Source organism: Mobula hypostoma, chromosome 8, assembly GCF_963921235.1.
Source record: "Mobula hypostoma chromosome 8, sMobHyp1.1, whole genome shotgun sequence".
NCBI classification, from domain to species: Eukaryota; Metazoa; Chordata; class Chondrichthyes; order Myliobatiformes; family Myliobatidae; genus Mobula; species Mobula hypostoma.
The window spans coordinates 88,645,315-88,664,580 of NC_086104.1; the positions used below are offsets into that span (position 1 = coordinate 88,645,315).

The 19,266-nt window shown below is 44.9% G+C and overlaps 1 protein-coding gene across 16 annotated transcripts in view; it reads left to right on the forward strand.

Moving 5' to 3' along the window:
• The window catches only part of syne1b (spectrin repeat containing, nuclear envelope 1b), a 504,374-nt gene that overhangs the window by 253,851 nt on the left and 231,257 nt on the right, over nt 1-19,266 (forward strand). For all 16 annotated transcript variants that reach the window (XM_063056272.1, XM_063056279.1, XM_063056269.1 and 13 more), the window contains 6 exons: nt 2,610-2,782; nt 3,685-3,838; nt 5,650-5,793; nt 9,991-10,155; nt 14,053-14,370; nt 18,144-18,299. In XM_063056272.1, the coding sequence (XP_062912342.1) occupies nt 2,610-2,782; nt 3,685-3,838; nt 5,650-5,793; nt 9,991-10,155; nt 14,053-14,370; nt 18,144-18,299 (1,110 nt within the window). The remainder of the gene's footprint in view (nt 1-2,609; nt 2,783-3,684; nt 3,839-5,649; nt 5,794-9,990; nt 10,156-14,052; nt 14,371-18,143; nt 18,300-19,266) is intronic.

Here is a 19,266-nt window from a genome sequence, read left to right on the forward strand (position 1 = left end):
CAGTTCAGGAAGGTAATGTTCCACTGCAAGTACGTGGTTCCCTGAAATTGGCATCACAGGCGAAGAAGGCTTTTAGTATGCTGGCCTTCATTAATCAGTATGGTGATTGGGAAGTTATGTTGCTGTTGTACAGTATGCTTGTGAGACTTCATGTGGAATATCGTTTCAGATTTGGTCACCCTGTAAAAGGAAAAATGTCATTAAGCTGGAAAGAGTGCAGAGGAGCTACATGGGGGTGATGTTGGGACTTAACGGAGTGAGTTATGAATTGAGGCTGAGCAGGCTGGGGCATTGAGCACGGGAGCAATGGAGAACAAGAACACAAGAAATAGGAGTAGGAGCCTGCTCCACCGTTCAGTAAGCTCATGGCTGATCTGACCATGGACTCCCTGCCTTTTCCCCATCACCCTTAATTCCCCTGGTATGCAAAAATCTATCCAACCTTGTCTTAAGTATATTTACTGGAGTAGCCTTCACTGCGTCAGTGGGCAGAGAATTCCCCAGTTCATCACTCTGGGAAAAGCAGTTCCTCCTCATCTCTGTCCTAAATTTACTCCCCCGAATCTTGAGGATATGTCCCCTAGTTCTAGTCTCACCTACCAGTGGGAACAACTTTCCCCCTTCTAGCTCATCTATCCCTTTCATAATTTTATTTGTTTCTATAAGATCTGCTCTCATCCTTCTGAATTCCAGTGAGTACAGTCCCAGGTGACCCAATCTCTCCTCATAGTCTAACTCCCTCATCTCTGGAATGATGAGGGTTGATCTTATAGAGGTGCATAAAATCATGAGGGTCATAGATCGGGTCAATGAACATAGTCTTTTTCCCAGGGTAAGGAACCCAGAACTAGAGATTTAATAGGAACCTCTGATAGGCAACATTTTCACCCAGAGAAAGTGATTAAGGCAGGTACAGCAACGATGTTTAGAAGGTGCTCGGACAGGTACATGGGAAAGGTTTGATGGAAATGAGACTAGCTGAGATGGGGATTTTATTTCTGAGCTCTATGATGTTCCTGACCAACGAGGACTGGGAAGTAATGACCCTAATTTCTCTGTTTTGCTTCCTCATGTGTTCCCAGTAATGGAACTCACTCAGATGAGTGAAGGGTATTTAAAGCAACGGAAGAACACAGGCCAATCAGCCCACTTTGTCCACACTGACTATCCGTTTCCCATTTGTGCTTATCCTATTTACCAGGATTAGTCCGATATAGAGTCATAGAGGTAGGAAGGCCCAGGATTTCGACCCAGCAGTAATGTAGGAATAACTCTACATGGGCCAGGACAAAATGTTACCACAGACGGAATCATTCACTGCTTGAGGACCTGAAGGAAATGTTCTTCGGCATTAACACCTTCTTAGTTAGGAATCAACTACTGGTGCTCAGAACCTGCAGTATGTTCAGGAGGCTCCACATCCATTCATCAAGGCTTCCTTGTCAGCCCCTTCCAAACTCACAACCAATGTTCCCCCTAAGGTGTGCGTGCGCACACATCTTTTGCTACTAGTGCACAAAGGTACGTTATCTGCTCACAAAAGGTTGTCACCCTCTGCCTCGTTGGCACGTTAAGTATATTTCACAATTGTACATAATCACATTTCCTTTTCAGTTTCTGACGTGGACGGTGTTGACAATGTGGAGTTTGCAATGATTTGTCTGCAGATTTTAGACGGGCTTATTTATACTTTTTTTATTGAAGAAATTATTGAATTCCAAAGAAGCAAAGGGCATGAAGCGCAAAAGAACTGCTCATTCATTTGAAACGAAATGGCTTAATGAAACATGTAACTAAGCTGCAAAATCTGTGCTGTATGCAATGATTTCCAAATAAAATACCAATCTGGATATTTTGTCAACTAGCTTTGTAATTTTATAAGTTTTGTTTGACCATTTCAAACAACTTTAATAACATATGAAAAGATGGATATTATTACGTGTTGTTGTATAGTAGATGAGAAATAAGACTCAATGATGATAATTATTTTATTTCTTTTGATCAATGAACAACAAACTGGACTTGGTAGATTATTATCCTCGGAATAGCTTCAGGCTTGCTTCCACTTAAAAATTCAGTGCGCTCATGTTGTTGTCGCTGTGCAGAAAGCTAAAGATTTTTGCGCACACAGGTCATCATAAATTAGAGGGAACTTTGCTCACAACCTCTACCCCCCAGAGTGAAGTGGGCAGCAGGTGGATGGGAAAACCACTTCCTACAAATTTCCCTCCATTCTCACATTATCCACCTTTATATACTTTGCGCTGTTTCTTCATTTCCACTGGGTCAAAGTCCTCTTACCCAAGACCTCTCTGAGTATTGGACAAGGTGCTGGCTACTGGGATCATTGTGAGGTAATTGACATGGACATGGAGGACCAGGGGGCCTGCTTTCTTGTTGCATGATTCTATGACATCAATAGTGTGAAAAGCGTGTCTTCGCTAAACAGACCTGCAGGGAAATCTACTGTTAGCTTCCAATAGGTCACTAGGGATGAGAGATAATCACCTGCTTTATCACTGATGACCACCACCTCTATGAATGAACTTCCTCTGGGCAGGTGGCATGTGTGAGCTCTCCTAACTGGAACTGAATCACTCTTCCGACAGGCTCTCCTTGCACTCAGACAGGAAAAGGAGATTCAGCTGAAGATGGTGCTGACCCGTGGGGAGTCTGTTCTGAGGAGTACTTCCCCTGAAGGTACAGCTGCTATCTGCAAACAGATGGAAGACCTGAAAGATTCCTGGGACTCGCTTCTTTCTTTCTCCATTCAATGCAAAAGGTCAGTTCCTCACGGCTGTGATAGGATTAAACTTTGGCACTAAACGGGACCAAGGCCACCACAGAGATGTTGAGGCATCAACCAACATTGACGATCACCATGTGCTCCTAAACCTAAGTGTATCATGGGGCAGAATGTATTGCATTTGCAAAAGAGTTTTGAGTGTGTGACATGCAAAAAAAAACCATGAATTGCATCTGGTGCAGGCAAATGTGTGATGCATGTGCTCTGTGTGGGCTGCAATAATGTGATGCTTTAGCATAGCAAACACCCAGTGGATTGATGAACATTATGCATACTTCAGGCCCTGCAAGTGCACTTGGTGTCAGAGGTGTACCTGCGTGAACTGGAAGTTGCAGCCCACGGCCTGAGAGTTCTTGGGCTCACCCCTCCAGTAAACTTCACAGAGCTGACACGAGAGATTTGGCAGAAACTGGGAATCCTAAGCAACACACACAAAATGCTGGAGGAAATCAGCAAGTCAGGCAGCATCCATGGAGGAGAATAAACAGTCGACATTTCAGGCCAAGACCTCTTCCTCAAAGCTTCACTTGCTGAGCTTGTCCAGCATTTTGTGTGTGGTGTTCCACATATCACAAGCTTCAGTTCTACAGACCCTCTGGGTTTCATCACAGAGAATGATTAACCAAGTGATTGGCTTGGAAGTGCCCGGGTTTCATGAACCTGAAATAATTTTTGCCTTATTCAAAAGGCATTTAGCATCAGCCCAAATGATTCCAACTGGAATACTTTGCCATCACAAGGATTGTGTCATTGTCATTGGGACTGTAAGTCAGATATTCAAGACATGCTCAGAACACTTAACTTCAAGACTGGATGATGAATTTTATGATAGCATTTCAGATAATTTGCACTAATAACATGTTTAATCCTGCACACAGCCAATTGGAAGCTGCTTTATCTCAGTGGACTAGTTACCAGGATGATGTCCGGCAGTTCATGAGCTGGATGGATCGGATGGAGGGAGACCTGAAGGCTTCTGAAAGACAATGCACAGAACTTAGGGACAAAGCCACAGGATTAGGCAAAGCCAAGGTGAGTGGAGGCTAGAGGCAGGAAAAACCTGCCTCTTGAGCCAGGCAGAGTGAAGTTTGACAGACAGAACTGCACCACTCTTTCTTTGCTAATGAACTGGCAAATATCTGAATGTTAAGATATTTGAGAATGTGAAAGAAAATATTTGTTTACCTCTATCACTGAGTCAGGTCTTGCCAAGGTGCTGCCTACTGTTGGGTTCCTTGTGAAGTGCATGTGCTGTTGAATGGATAAGTTTTCTTTGAAGGTGCCTTGATAGATATCAACGAGTTACTGAAGTAGATAGGTCCCTCCACATTATAAAAACAAGGAAGTTATATTAAACCCATAAAACCATGATGTGGCACTCATTAAAGACATCAGGTTGGAAAGGACATGAAGGCTTTGAAGGCAGGACAGATGAAATCAAGTAGAATGTTCTTGAGATGAGGGTCAACATTTACTTAGATAGATTACAGGAGTTGGAGTTATTCTCCTCACAAGATAGAAGTGGAGAACATTGGATAGAGATGTTTACAATCATAAAGTGTTTAGAGAGAGGAAATATTGACAAACATATTCCATTGGCCAAAGGGCCTTGATGATCATTTGAGCACAGATTTAAGATGACTGGCAGGAGACTTGTGAGGACATCAGTTTTATAGTGGCTGATATAGATGAAATATTAACATCAAAAAAAGAATTAGCAAAGCACTTGAGCAAAATGTTTCAGGGACGTGGGGAAAGTTGGGGGTGGTGGGTGCAGGACCAATTAGATTCTCTGGAAAGGAACTGATGCATGATCAATAGGCCAGATTGCCATCTCCTGTGCAGTTCTAGGGCTGTCAGTTAAAGCATAACAAATCCCACAAAAGGCAAATGAGCTAAGTTTGTCTGAGGTGATGTTGTGTGAGGGAGGGGTGTTGAGCAGGTCATTGGAAGAGTGCTTGCCATTATTAGGTTAATATATTGGAGCTGTTTATTCCATGTTTGGGCAGGCTCATCCTGATTTTAATTTCTTATCATAAACATGCTCTCCCTGTCACTATTTCAATCACAGAATGAGTTTGTGGGTTTGTGTTAGATCGCTAAATCCTTGATTAATGTTTGGTTGAATAATTAAGCACATTACATGGGTGTGAACCAAGTCCATTAAGCTCCTGGACGAACAGTGGCAGGATGCTGGATGGATTGAGCAACATTATGCATGATGGCATTGTACCATATATCTGGGTTGAACTGGAGGACTAAGTTTCTGACTCTGCCCCACTCCATTAACTAGTGACATCTGCTGGAACCTTGATGTACATGCATGCAATGTGCCAGGGCAGTGCCACAGAATATGGTGTGCATGGAGAATGGCCCTTTTGGGCAAAGTATTGTGAGGGTCAAAGAGAGGTATTCCTTATTCTCTATCAGAGAAGGAAACAAAACTATAGGGATGGTAGGTGGGAGTGTGGGGAATGGGAATGTCGGAGAACAAATTGGAAGAATGTAAATCTGGATAATTAGTTTTGCTTTTAATTATAACGCCATCACCTGTTGCCGTGAGAATGTGGTAGTGGACCATCTTAATGTGGCTGCTTTATTACAACTGGGTGGCTTGCTAGGCAATTTCAGAATGCAGAAGTCAAACATGAAACTTTGGAACTGTGGTCACATGTAGGTTAAGAGGTCAGAACATTTCCTCTAATAGAAACTAGTAAATCAGTTGGAATTTCCCATTCTCAACCCCACTGACATATTGTACTGAAAAGCTGTGAGGTGTTCTAAATTGATGTGTCCAGTTTCTCTTCAGTAAACTGAACATGGTGTGCATTGTGTCCTTCCAGCTACTGTATGAAGACACCCTGAGTCACAGCCATCTGCTGGAAACCATCCAGGCTAAAGGGGAAAGCATGGCTCAGCATTACGTGACACGTTTGGAACTGCAAGAGCTTCAGGAACGTTTTAACAATCTGAGTGACAAGGCAAAGGTACGCTGCATGAAACAAAGCCAGTGCAGAGTATGGTTACAATAGCTCCTCTCACCACATGTTCCAAAGTTGTTTACAAGAAGCCACTGCTACAAAGGCGCTTCCTGTGCACACATTAAGATCCCACAAACACCAATTAGTCATTGGTAATGCAAAATACAAGTGCTATTCTTCCGGTTGACCATGGGCTTGGAATGTTATGCTTTTTTCTGCCTCCACATATGTTGCCTGACTTAATGAGTGTTTTCTGCATTCTCTAGTTTTGCATTCGTCATCAGGTAAATCTTGGACAGGATATGAAGGAGAACTTCCTCATTTTTCTTCAGAATAATAACATGGAATCCCTTGCAATCAAATCTGGAATGTGATGGATTTTGTTTCCTTATTCGGAAAGAGGGTGCCTCTCTCCCAAAGGTGTCAATTCCAGGTTGCTATCTGACATAAGCCATTTATGCGAGAGCTAGGGTTGAATGAAGTGGATAGAAGCAGAAAGCTGCAGGAAGACTTTGCTGGGTGAAGTTAGTAGAAAAAAATGGGGGGTGGGGAATGGAGGGCTGTGTCAGGATACAAGATACCCTGATCTTGGGATCACAGGATGGGGTCGTGGCCTGGAGAGCTGTGGAGGTTCCGGGCATCAGGGAATCAGAAGATTGGGAACATCCAAGGGTGTTTGGGGAAATGGAGTCAGATGGGGGCAATGTGTGAAATCATTCACTTCAGACTGGGGAACGTTTGATCGGAGTATTTCCTAAAGTGGTGCAAAGCTAGGGTCTGTAACTGAGTAAAAATAAGGGGATTCAAAGTTCAAAGTAAACTTTATTATCAAAGTACATATATTTCACCATATACAACCCTGAGATTCATTTTCCTGTGGGCACTTGAGATAATGAGATAAAGAGTCTTTAAAGTGAGATCATTGGTTGTGGAAACACCTCAATGATGGGGCAAGTGAGTGTAGTTATCCCCTTTTATTCCAGAGCCTAATAACTAGGGGTAGTAATTCTTCTTCAACTTGGTGATACAAGTCCTGAGACTCTTGTACCTTCTACCTGATGGCAGCAGCAAGAAAAGAGCATGGTCTGGGTGGTGAGGATCTCTGAAGATGGATGCTGCTTTCCTACAGCAACGTTTCATGTAGAGGTGCTCAATGGTTGCGAGGGTTTTGCCGGTGATATATTGGGCCGAATCCACTACCTTTTGCAGGATTTTCCATTCAAGGGCATTGGTGTTTCCATATGAGGCTGTGATGCAGCCAGTCAGTACACTCTCCACCACATATTTATAAAGGTTTGTCAAAGCTTTAGGTGTCATGCTGAATCTCCGCAGACTGCTGAGAAAGTAGAGGCACTGCCATACTTTCTTCACAATTGCACTTACATGCTGGGTCCAGGGCAGATTCTCTGAAATAGTAACACCCAGGAATTTAAAGTTACTGACCCTCTCCACCTCTGATCCTCTGATGAGTCCTGGCTCATGGACCTCTGGTTTCCCTTTCTTGAAGTTGACAATCAGTTCATCGGTCTTGCTGACATTGAGCGAGAGGTTGTTGTTGTGACACCACTCAGCCAAATTTTCAGTCTCCCTCCGGTATGCTGACTCATCACCACCTTTGAATCAGCCCTCAACAGTGGTGTCATCAGCAAACTTAAATATGGCATTGGAGCTGTGCTTAGCCTCACAGTCATAGGTGTAAAGCGAATAGAGCACGGGGCTAAGCTCACATCCCTGCAGTGCAACTGTGCTGATGGAGATCGTGCTGGAGATGTTGTTACCAGTCTGAACTGACTGGAGTCTACAAGTTCATGTGCAGAGATCACAACAAGGTGATGTATGGGTACAATGGTATCTCGCTTTATACTGCTCTGTAGAGTGGCGATTTATTAAAGTGCTCTGGTCCTTAAGTCTGAACACTCACATGTACATCTGCCCCACCCCATACTCCATAAAAGTATTTGTGGATGCACACTGACGCTGGCACAAATCTAACACAAGCCCATTCTGAGTGTGGGCCATTGCTGAGGTCTGATCACGTCCGGGCTTGGGAGAGCTGAGTGGTCAAGCATGGAGACTAGGCTAGAACAACTTCCATTATATCTGACTGGTGGTGATGAGTGTCTGAGTCATCTCTCAGCGTGTAGAGCAGCTCTGCCAGTCCCCGGCAACATCCACATTCACCAATCTAACCACAGTGCAGCTCTCAGCTCCCTGTCTCCTCCAGCCTCACAGGCAGCCTCTCCATACCAAGATGCAGTTAATTTGTTGCTATGAGCATTCACATTATTGAAGGGCAGGAGTTTTCATCAAGTATCTAGCACAGTGTGGAGACCAGGAGTATGTGCCATCTGCCCAGGACAATACTCTGATTGGATACCATCTGGAGTATTGGATTTATTTGAAGGAACTACACATGGAGGTCTCGAAACATCGACTGTACTCTTTTCCATAGATGCTGCCTGGCCTGCTGGGTTCCTGCAACATTTTGTATGTGTTACATGGAGGTTTTATTGGTCTTATTTGTGTTGGGCACGTGGCCAAGTGGTTACGGCGTTCGTCTAGTTACCTCAAGGTCGCTAGTTCGAGCCTCAGCTGTGGCAGCGTGTTTGTGTCCTTGAGCAAGGCACTTAATCACACATTGCTCTAGTCTGTGCGAGGAGTGGCGCCCCACACAGACTTCCAATCTGCGCCTTGTAAGGCATGAAAATGCCCGATGCAGGCCTCTCATGGTCTGAGTTGACATTCCCCTTCATTGGTCTTGAAGGTGGTAGAGTGCGGAGTCATTGGTTGAAAGGGTTAAGCGATGGTGATCGTCATATAATACTTGAAGTGTCCTTCTTCTTAGGCTGCCCCTCACAGCTGGGAGTGTCTTGTCTCCACTCCAGTTTTGTGGCTTCTGGGGTGATGACAAGGCCACTATGGGAAAGGCAGACTCTTCCACAGATGGGCCTACGGAAGATTAATAGCTGAACTAATCGGGGCTTGTAAGTGCTGAGAAAATTCACTGCTGCCACGTGACTGTTTCAGTTGTGTGCAGCCTTGCTACGTATTTTAGGAGCCTCGAGTGCCGCCAGGAGGACAGTGCTTATTTCTGACTCACTGGGCACTGAGCAGGGCCTGGGGTCAGGTAAGTGGATAAGGGTTAATATGAAGGGTTGACGTGAGCCTTTTGGAAGGCAGCAGCATTGCTGGCTCATGTCTGACCTCTGAACTAAGAGTATTGTTAGTACCCTTACCAGGAAGGCACCACAAGCTCTGAACACAGGCGCAGACTTTCTTTTTGCCCTACAGTATTGGCAACCTTATGAATAGAGACGCAACTTTAAACAGCCTCACCCTTAACCCTTTTCGAGGGTTAACCCACCTCACCTACGGCTTGCCCTTAACCTGCCTCCTTTGAGGTCTGGGCTTGAACTCTCCACCACCCCAGGACTAGCACTTTGACTTGACCCAGTTTCTTCACAGCCAGACACCCGCTCTCAGTCCCTGGACCTTATCTCATCCCTTGGTGCGTGGACTTTGCTGCACCTCCTCTTGAATGCGCACTTACTATAACAGGGATATACCAACCATTAGCTCTCAGCTAAGCAATTCAGTCTGCCCCATCCCCTGCAGCTCTGCACAAGCCTATCGACCTTTCCTTGCTCCCTTTAGCATTAACTGCACTAAGGGGTAATTTAGAACAGCCAGCTAACCCACCAGCATATCCTTGGGATGTGGGGAAACCAGAGCACCAAAAGGAAATCGAACATAGAGCATAGAAATTTACAGCACATTACAGGCCCTTCGGCCCACAATATTGTGCCAACCATGCAACCTACTCTAGAGACTGGCTAGAATTTCCCTAGTGCATAGCCCTCTTATTTTTCTAAGCTCCATGTATCTACCTAAGAGTCTCTTAAAAGACCCTATTGTATCCAATCGTGCACTTATGGGGGGGTAACATGCTAACTCCGTGCTGACAGCACCCAGGACCAGATTTGACCCAGGTCCCTAAAGCTGTAAGGCAGCAATATTAACCACTGTGCCACCATGCCTTCCTTAACCAGCTACCCCTGGAACCTCCATCTTTACCCACCTGCCTGGGGAGACGCTGTGGGAATTGTAGGGAGAGGAGGTTGCCATTTTGGCCATTGATGAGAACGCTGCTGCGGAGTGGTCCTGCTCAGTGAGGCTGTGAAACCTGTTTGCTTTGGCTTCCAGGAGGGCATGAGGAGAGCGGAGGAATTGGTTCAGCTTCACCAGGAGTACCAGCAGGGCCTGAAGGCGTTCGAGGAGTGGCTGGAGCAGGAGAAGGAAAAGCTCTGCTGTTGCTCGCACCTGGGCAATGACGTCGCAAATCTGGAAAAAACGCTTCGGGACCTCGAGGTAATCCAGAACCCTGTCTCTGGACAGTGCATCTCACAAGCTCCGGAAAATAGTTTTCCCAACCAATTCAGTGTGAAATACCCACTCCGTTGTAAAATAGTGAAAGTCGCAGCCATATGATGCACAGCAAGATTCCACAGATAGGACTGGGGTAAATGACTGTATCCTCTGGTTTTGTAACATCACTTGTATTGCTTTGGAGACTGAGGGATCCCCTTCAAAGTAATGTCATGTCCTTAATGCTTGTTCCCAGGGTACGGTGTCTAAAACAAGTAGCCATGGTTAAAGTGAGAAGGAAAAATTTAAAAGAAACATGAGTGGCAGCTTATTGACACTGTTGGTTTACAAAGAGCTGTCAGAGGAGGGTGTTGAGGCAGGTACAATTACTGTATTTTAAAGGCACTTTGACAGGCGCAAAGATTGGAAAGATTCAGAGGGATATGGGCCAGTGCAGGCAAATGGGATCAGCTCAGGTAGACAACTCAGTCAGCATGACAAGTTGGGTCGAAGAGGCTGTCTTCATAATGTATGACTGTATAACTACGGTCAGCTGAGAGGTTGGGTTGTCTTAGTTTTGTATGGATGATGCTACCCCTGCCTTCCCATTGTACTAGATCAATATATCCGTCCAGATTAATTGGTCAAATTCCTGATCCAGGACTTGACCACCAAAACTCTAAATTAGACTATTTTCTGATCGTGGAGCATGCCCCTCAGCTCTGCATTCTGAAAATTTATACTGTTTGTGCATCTTGCTCTTTAATAACCTCATCTCACAGCTTCAGTGAACAATCCCTTTGCTTGAGTGCCTCCATTAAACAAGGAACAGGTGACTGCATTTACAGCCTAGCCCTGGACAACCCTGACTTCACCCCTCCGCCCACTTCGTTCTCCCTTGGGTTGACGTTAATCTGCTTTCTCTCCTTCCATATCTGATAAGAGACCTTTGACCTGAAACATTAATTCTGTTTCTTGTTCTAAAGAAGAAATGGGATCTCCCAGTGAACACCCATTTTAACTCCACTTCCCATTCCCATTCGAACAGGCCAGTCCATGGCCTCCTCTACCGCTGCAATGAGGCCACACTCGGGCTGGAGGAGCAACACCTTGTATTTCTTCTGGATTGTCTCCAACCTGATGGCATGAACATCCATTTCTTGAACTTCCAGTAATGTTCCCCGCCCCTTCACCGTTCCCCATTCCCATTTTCCTCTCTCACCTATCTCCTTACCTGCCCATCACCTCCCTCTGGTGCTCCTCTCCCTTCCCTTCCTTCCATGGCCTTCTGTCCTCTCCTGTTAGATTCCCCCTTCTCCAACCCTTTATCTCTTTCACCAATCGATTTCCCAGCTCCTTACTTCACCCCGTCCCCTCTCCCGCTTTCACCTGTCACCTACTAATTTGTACTTCTTTCTCCCCTCCCCCCCACCTTCTTTCTCTCCTCCCCCCACCTTCTTTCTCTCCTCCCCCCACCTTCTTTCTCCCCTCCCTCCCACCTTCTTTCTCCCCTCCCCCCCACCTTCTTTCTCCCCTCCCCCCATCTTCTTTCTCTCCTCCCCCCACCTTCTTTCTCTCCTCCCCCCCACCTTCTTTCTCCCCTCCCCCCACCTTCTTTCTCCCCTCCCCCCACCTTCTTTCTCCCCTCCCCCCACCTTCTTTCTCCCCTCCCCCCCACCTTCTTTCTCTGACTTCTCAATTTTTTTTCTCCAGTCCTGATGAAGGGTCTCAGGCCGAAATGTTGACTGTTTACTCTTTTCCATAGATGCTGCCTGATCTTCTGGAGCTTCTAGCATTTTATGTTTGTAATTGTCCTGGCTAGGACGCTGACCTTGAACAAGAACATAAAACATAAAACTCTGCAGCACAGGAACTGGCCATTTGTCCCACGATATCTGTGCTGAACACAATGCAAGATTTACAGAGAAAATTTACAAGGTGCTGCTGGGTCTTGAGGACATGAGTTACAGGAAAAGGTTGAAAAGATTAGGATTTATTCCCTGGAGTGCAGGAGAATAGGGGAGATTTAATAGAGATAGGCAAATTTATGAGGGGTATAGATAGGGTAAATGCAAGCAGGCTTTATCCACTGAGCTTGGTTGAGACTAGAATTAGAGGTCATAGATTAAGGGTGAAAGGTGAAATATTTAGGGGGCACTTCTTCACTCGGAGGATGGTGTGAGTGTGGAAAGAGCTGCCAGCATAAGTAGCAGATGTAGGTTCGATATCAAACTTGGGTAAGTACATAGATGGGAGTGGTGTGGAGAGGTATGGTTCAGATACGTGTCTATGGGACTAGGCAGAGCAATAGTTAGGCATGGATTAGATGGGCCGAAGGGCCTGCTTCTGTGCTGAAGTGCCTTATGATTCCAAGTTAAATCACTTCTTCCCACACATGATCCATATTCCTCCATTCCATGGATAGTCATCTGTCTGTTTCAAAGCCTTTCAACTATCACTGTAGAATCTGCTTCCCCCACTACCCCAGCAGCCTTCTCCAGACACCTGTCACTCTCTGTGTTTTTCAAAAAAAAACTTATTTTGCACATCTTTAAATTCTCTCCCTCTCACCCTGAATGCATGTTCACTACAACTTGACATTTCTACCTTGGAAAAAGACTCTGACCATCTACCTAGCTGTCCCTGTTATAATCTTATAAACTTCTATCGTCTCCCCTCAGCCTCTGATGTTCCACAGGAATCAACGTAAGTTTGTTCAACCTCTTGTAGCTTATGCCCTCTAATCCAGGCAGCATCCTGGTTAACTCTTTTCCAAAGCTTCCACATCACTACAGTAAAGGGGTAACCAGCACTGCATACGATATTCCAAGTGTGGCTGAGCGACGTCTTAAACAAAGTTTGTCTGACATGGACAACGCAGTTTATTTCATTAAATTCTCCAAGAAGCTGTGCACCTTGTGTAGCCCCTGGCAAGCCTCAGGGTCGCTCGGCTCGCTGTCGTCTAGGGAAACAACCCTCGGTCCCGCCAAACTGGGTAATTAGTTTGTGTGGATGCTGTGTGATGTACCCCACCCCGCCAAATAACAGACAATACACCAGATATGATTAAATGAATTACAGTTTATAGATATTACTGTAACTATATAATTAATAGAGAATAAAATATAAAAGGAAGATAAAAGACGCCACACTTATCAAAGTTCAATCTCTTCACGCACAAACAGTTGGAGCTCGGGACCTTCCTTCTTCACCCTGCGATCCCCTCGGACCACCTCGACCTGCCGCCTGGGACCAACAACGGTGGTCGACCAGACGCTCCACACGAGTCCGTCTCCGTCTCCTCTCCTCGCCGAACACCCTGGACCTCGGACTCCTGCTCAGGGTCTGACCCCGTTAGCCGACTCACAGCACCTTGTTTTCTCTCTTTCTCTCTCTCTCTCTCTCTCTCTCTCTCTCTCTCTCTGTCTCTCTGTCTCTCTGTCTCTCTGTCTCTGTCTCTGTCTCTCTCTCTCTGTCTCTGTCTCTGTCTCTGTCTCTCTCTCTCTCTCTGTCTCTCTGTCTCTCTCTCTCTCTCTCTCTCTCTCTCTCTCTGTCTCTCTCTCTCTCTGTCTCTGTCTCTGTCTCTGTCTCTCTCTCTCTCTCTGTCTCTCTCTCTCACTCTCTCTCTCTCTCTCTCCTTCTGCCCCACAACCCACGCAGCACCATAACTTACAGACACACTAGAAAGAATAACATCTACCTCAATTGGTTTGTTCGCTCTATTATCACTAATCTAACCCAAACAAACTGCTAGCACAAGAACTTTCTCAGCATTTAACCTAACAAAGAAGCCATCTCAAGTATAACATAACAAAGAAGCCATTTTAATTAGCCTACGCAGTAACATAAAAGAAGAAACCCCTTACACTTGTATTAACATGCTCTAATATTGTTTCACAGGACTTGGAGAGGCAATGCACTGAGGGCCAAGCTCTGATGAACGCTGTGCTTAAGACACAGGAGAAGGTGACTCTCTCTGGCTCAATGTATATGGAAGATCGCATTCTCGAATCTGCTCAACGGGACTGGCATCTCTACCAGCGAAGGCTCGGCGAGGCAAAGGAGAAGGTCGATGGTACCCTGAACACGCTCAGTCGCCTGGAGAAGATGTTCCAGGAGGTGGACACGTGGCTGTCCGACCTGGAGAGCAAAGTTGATCTCCGGTCAGGTAGAAAGACTGACCGAAGCACTAAGGAATCACAATTGGTGCAGCTGCAGGTGAGCACTATATGAGCAGCAATAGTGCACCTCTCCGTGCCTCCAGTGACTGCAGCCTACACTCGCAGCCATGCATTGCCATCAGATTCCTCGATTCTGCAGACAGTGGCACATTACAAAGAGAAATTAGCAACAGCAGAAGCTACTTCAGAACTTCCAGTGAATTACAATAATGTACCTTAACTCCACCTAAGTACTGACTACCCTTAATACCCTTAACCATCATATAGATAATTCAGTATCATGTGGAATAGAACATAGAGCACAGGAATAAGTCCTTTGTCTCACATTGTTGTGCCAAAGTAATTCAGCTAATAACATCTATCTACAAGTTTGTAATAATACCTCATCTCTTCTGCCTGCACATGCTGGGGAAGAAGAAACCTAACAGGAAAGGAGAGTAAACCATGGGAGAAAGGGAGGGAGGAGGGGCACCAGAGGTGGTGATAGGCAGGGGAGGAGAAGAGAAGAGGTAAAGGGGGCAGAGTGGGGAATTCAAGAAGACAGAAGATGGAGGGGAAAAAATACTTGGCGTTAGAGAAATCGATGTTCATGTCGTCAGGTTGGAGGCTACCCAGATGGAATATGAGGTGTTGCTCTTCCAAACTAAGAGTGGCCTCATCCATAAGACCAAAGGACATGGGGGCAGAATTTGGCCATTTGACCCATTAAGTCTGTTCTGTCATTCCATTATGGCTGATTTATTATTCCTTTCAATCCTATTCTCCTGCCTTCTACTCGTAGTCTTTGACACCGTAAATAATCAAGAAGCTTTCAACCTCCGCTTTAAATATACTCAATAACTTGGCCTCCACGTCAGTCTGTGACAATGAATTCCACAGATTCATTAACCTCTGGCTAAAGAAATTCATCCTCATCTCTGTTCTCAATGGATATCCCTCTATTCTGAGAGGCTGTGCCCTCTGGTCCTAGACTACCCTGGTATAGGAAACGTGCTCTCTATGTCCACTCTAGACCTTTCAATATTCAGTAGGTTTCAATGAGATTCCCCTTTATTCTTCAAAACTCCAATGAGTACAGGCCCAGAGCCATCAAATGCTTCTCATATGTTAACCCTTTCATTCCCTGGACATTCTGGTGAACCTCCTCTGGACCTTATCCCAATGCCAGTACTTCGTTTCTCAGGTAAGATGCCCAAAACTTCTTACAAACAGTCTAAATATGGCCTGACCAATGCCTTATAAAGCCTGAGCATTACATCTTGCACTTACGTTCTAGTCCTCTTGAAAGAAGTGGAGAGCTTTAAGGCCTTCATGATGGGGGATTGAAGTGCATAGGGTCTGAACATCAACAGTGAAAATAAGGCAGTTGAGCAAGTACATGGATTGAAAAGGTTTGGGTTAAGAGCCAAGCACTGGCAAATGGGACTACCTTGGATGGGACATGGACTAATTGGACCAAAGGCCTTTTCCTGTGCTGTATAATATATATGAACTATATGAACAAACGATAGAGGTCTCAGTACAAATCCTTATGGAACACCCCACTAGTCACAGACATCTAACCAGAATAAGACTCATCGACCACTACCCACTATCTTCTAAGGGAAGCCAGTTCTGAATCCAAATGACCACGTCTCCATGGATCCAATGCATCTCAATCTTCTGAAAGGGCCTGCCATGAGGGGCCTTGATGAATGCCTTAATAAAATCCATGCAGACAACATCATCTGCTTGACAATCCCAATCGTTATTAAGACATGATCTGCCCTGCACAAAGCTATGTCCCTAATTAGGCTGTGCTTTTCCCAGTGCTCACAAAACCCATTCCTAAGAATTCCCTCCAATAGCCACCCTACCAGTGATGTGAGATTCATCCAGCCTATAATTTCCAGACTATTCCTATTTCCTTTCTTGAACAAAGGAACTTCACCTATGGCTGGAGAGGAGTCAAAGATCTTGTTGAATGTTGCAATAATCTTATCTGTTGTCTCTCAATAGCCTGGGGTCAATCACATCAAGACCTGGTTACTTATTCACCTTATGTTCTTCAAGAAACCTAATTGTACCTCTTTTTTTAATTACACAATTCTACTTTAAATAGAGAAAGTACAGTAAAGATTCACCAGACTGATCCCCAGGTGAAAGGAGAGGTTAAACAGAGTGAGCCTTTACTCTCAAGCTTAGAAGAGTGAGAGATGACCTCATTGGAATGTACAAAAATATTAAAGTACTTGATAGAATAGACTTGGAGTTTATGTTTCCCTAACTAATCTGTTTTAAATCAAGGTGTCAAAGCCTCAAATTAAGGAGTGGTCCATATGGGACTGAGATGAAGAGAAATTTCTTCAACCAGTGGTTAAGTCTTTGGAATTCTCCTCTCATAAAGGATACATTGGCTCAGTTACTGAGTGTGAATGTTCAAGACAGAAGGATGGTTTTTGGATATTAGGGAAACACAGATGAGATTTGATAAGAACGTGTTGCTGAGGTAGAAGGTCAGCTACAATCTTATGGATGGTGGGGCAGCATGATGGGCTGAATGGCCTCCTACTCCCATTTCATATTATCTCATGCGGCTCAAAGAGAAGTATTAAACTTAAATTTTTAACTTTGAATTTTTTCAGTTGAACCTAATTTTTTCCTATTTTTTATATGGATAATGTATCCTGGCAGTGCCTTTTTGTTTCAAACGTAATTCCTTTTCTCCCTCTTCTCCTGCCCTTCCCAAGGCAAATGGTTTCGCTCTGACTACCCTATCAAAGATTGCCCCTTGGTTTCTGTACTCAAAGGAATTCCAACCTAATATATTGCCAACTACCCTCAAAATTTTACATTTCCATCTTGGTCCCGTTCCAATGAATGTTAACCTCACACTTCCACCCACTCCAGCTATACTTTCCCGAGGTGTGGTGTCCAGAACTGATTTGACTAGATAAAGGTTTATATAACTGAAGCATAACTTCCACCCTTTTGCACACCTGCCCTACAATAGACATCATGTCCTAAGCCTTTTTAATTACCTACAAATATTTAGTATTAATGTCGTTACTTGCTCAACAATGCCATTTTTATTTTATATGTATGCACTTGTATATAGACATAGATGTGTGTATGCGTATACATATACCTCTTCCTCTCCATCTCCTTCCCCCTCCCACACCCCTCCCTTTCCTCAACTCCTCCCCTTTCCCCTCCCCCTTTCCCCTCCCCCTTTCCCCTCCCCCTTTCCCCTCCCCCTTTCCCCTCCCCCTTTCCCCTCCCCCTTTCCCCTCCCCCTTTCCCCTCCCCCTTTCCCCTCTCTCCCCCTCTCTCCCCCTCTCTCCCCCTCTCTCCCCCTCTCTCCCCCTCTCTCCCCCTCTCTCCCCCTCTCTCCCCCTCTCTCCCCCTCTCTCCCCCTCTCTCCCCCTCTCCCACTCTCACCTCCCTCTACCTCATCTCTCCCCTCTCCCGCTATTCACACTCTCAACCCCACTTCCTCACACACTGCATATTCATCTCCTTTTGATAATTATCTCCCAAGCAGATTGTCTCTGCTGTTCTAGCAACCATGAATAAGATCATGTTTTAAATCCATTCTGTGAGTGTTTCCATATATTTTCTGCCAAGTTTTCGATAAAACTTTAGTATCTGAGAGGATAAGGCAAGTTCTGGCTAAGTGATAATCCGTATATAAATCAGAAAGTACTGTAGTTTTGCACTTGAGAACATGGAGGTTCCCCATTTGTAATATTCTCAATTTCCCACATGAGTAGTTTTATGTTAATGTTATAAGGTTTGGATTATTCATTTCTTTTCCTTCTGTGTCATTAGAAATGGAATGAAGAAATCCTAACCCGGAAGGATGAAGTGGAAGGGGTTGGATTGCTTGCTCACCAAGTGCTGGAGGAGAGTCACATCAACAGCAGTGTGGGAGGTCAAGCTACTCAGCTGGCTACCAGATACCAGGGCATTCTGCTGCATGTGGTGGTAAGTAGCTAACAGGGCAAGAGTCCTAATAGTCCTATAACAACACAGCAGGCCATTTGGCTCATCAGGTCCATGCTAACTCTTGGGAAGCAATTAAATGAGTCTCTTTGCCTTATTGCCCTGTTTATCTGTCACTTATTCTTTCTGACATCGCACCTCAACTCCCCTTTGTTCATTTTGCTATTACTCCATTCTGAAGCATAATTCACAGTTGACAATTAACCCACCGTCATGTAAGACGAACCTGTAGTACCCAGAGGAAACCCGTCCAGTCACAGAGAATTCCACTTTGTCAGCACCTGAGGATGGGATCGAACCCCTGTCACTGGAGCTCTGAACAGTGGTAATAATGAGTGTGCCAGCCTGATGTTTTTTTGTTTCTTTTAACAAGTTGATATCACCCTCAGCACTTTTAGAAGAACTCAGTGTTATTATTCAGAATCAGAATTAGGTTTATTATCACCGGCATGTGACATGAAATTTGTTAACTTAGCAGCAGCAGTTCAATGCAATACATAATATAGAAGAGGAAGAAAAAAGTAAATTAATTACAGTGTGCGTATGTTGAATAGGTTAAAAAATGTGCAAAAAATAGAACAACTGTATATTTTTAAAAAGTGAGGTAGTGTCCAAGGGTTCAATGTCCAATTAGGAATCAGATGGCAGAGGGGGAAAAGCTGTTCCTGAATCTCTGAATGTGTGCCTTCAGGCTTCTGTACCTCCTACCTGATGGTAACAGTGAGAAAAGGGCATGTCCTTGGTGCTGGAGGTCCTTAATAATGGACGCTGCTTTTCTGAGACAGCGCTACCTGAGGATGTCCTGGGTACTTTGTAGGCTAGTACCCAAGATGGAGCTGACTAGATTTACAACCCTCTGCAGCTTCTTTCAGTCCTGTGCAGTAGCCCCCCACCCCCATACTAGACAGCCTGTCAGAATGCTCTCCATGGTACATCTATAGAAGTTTTT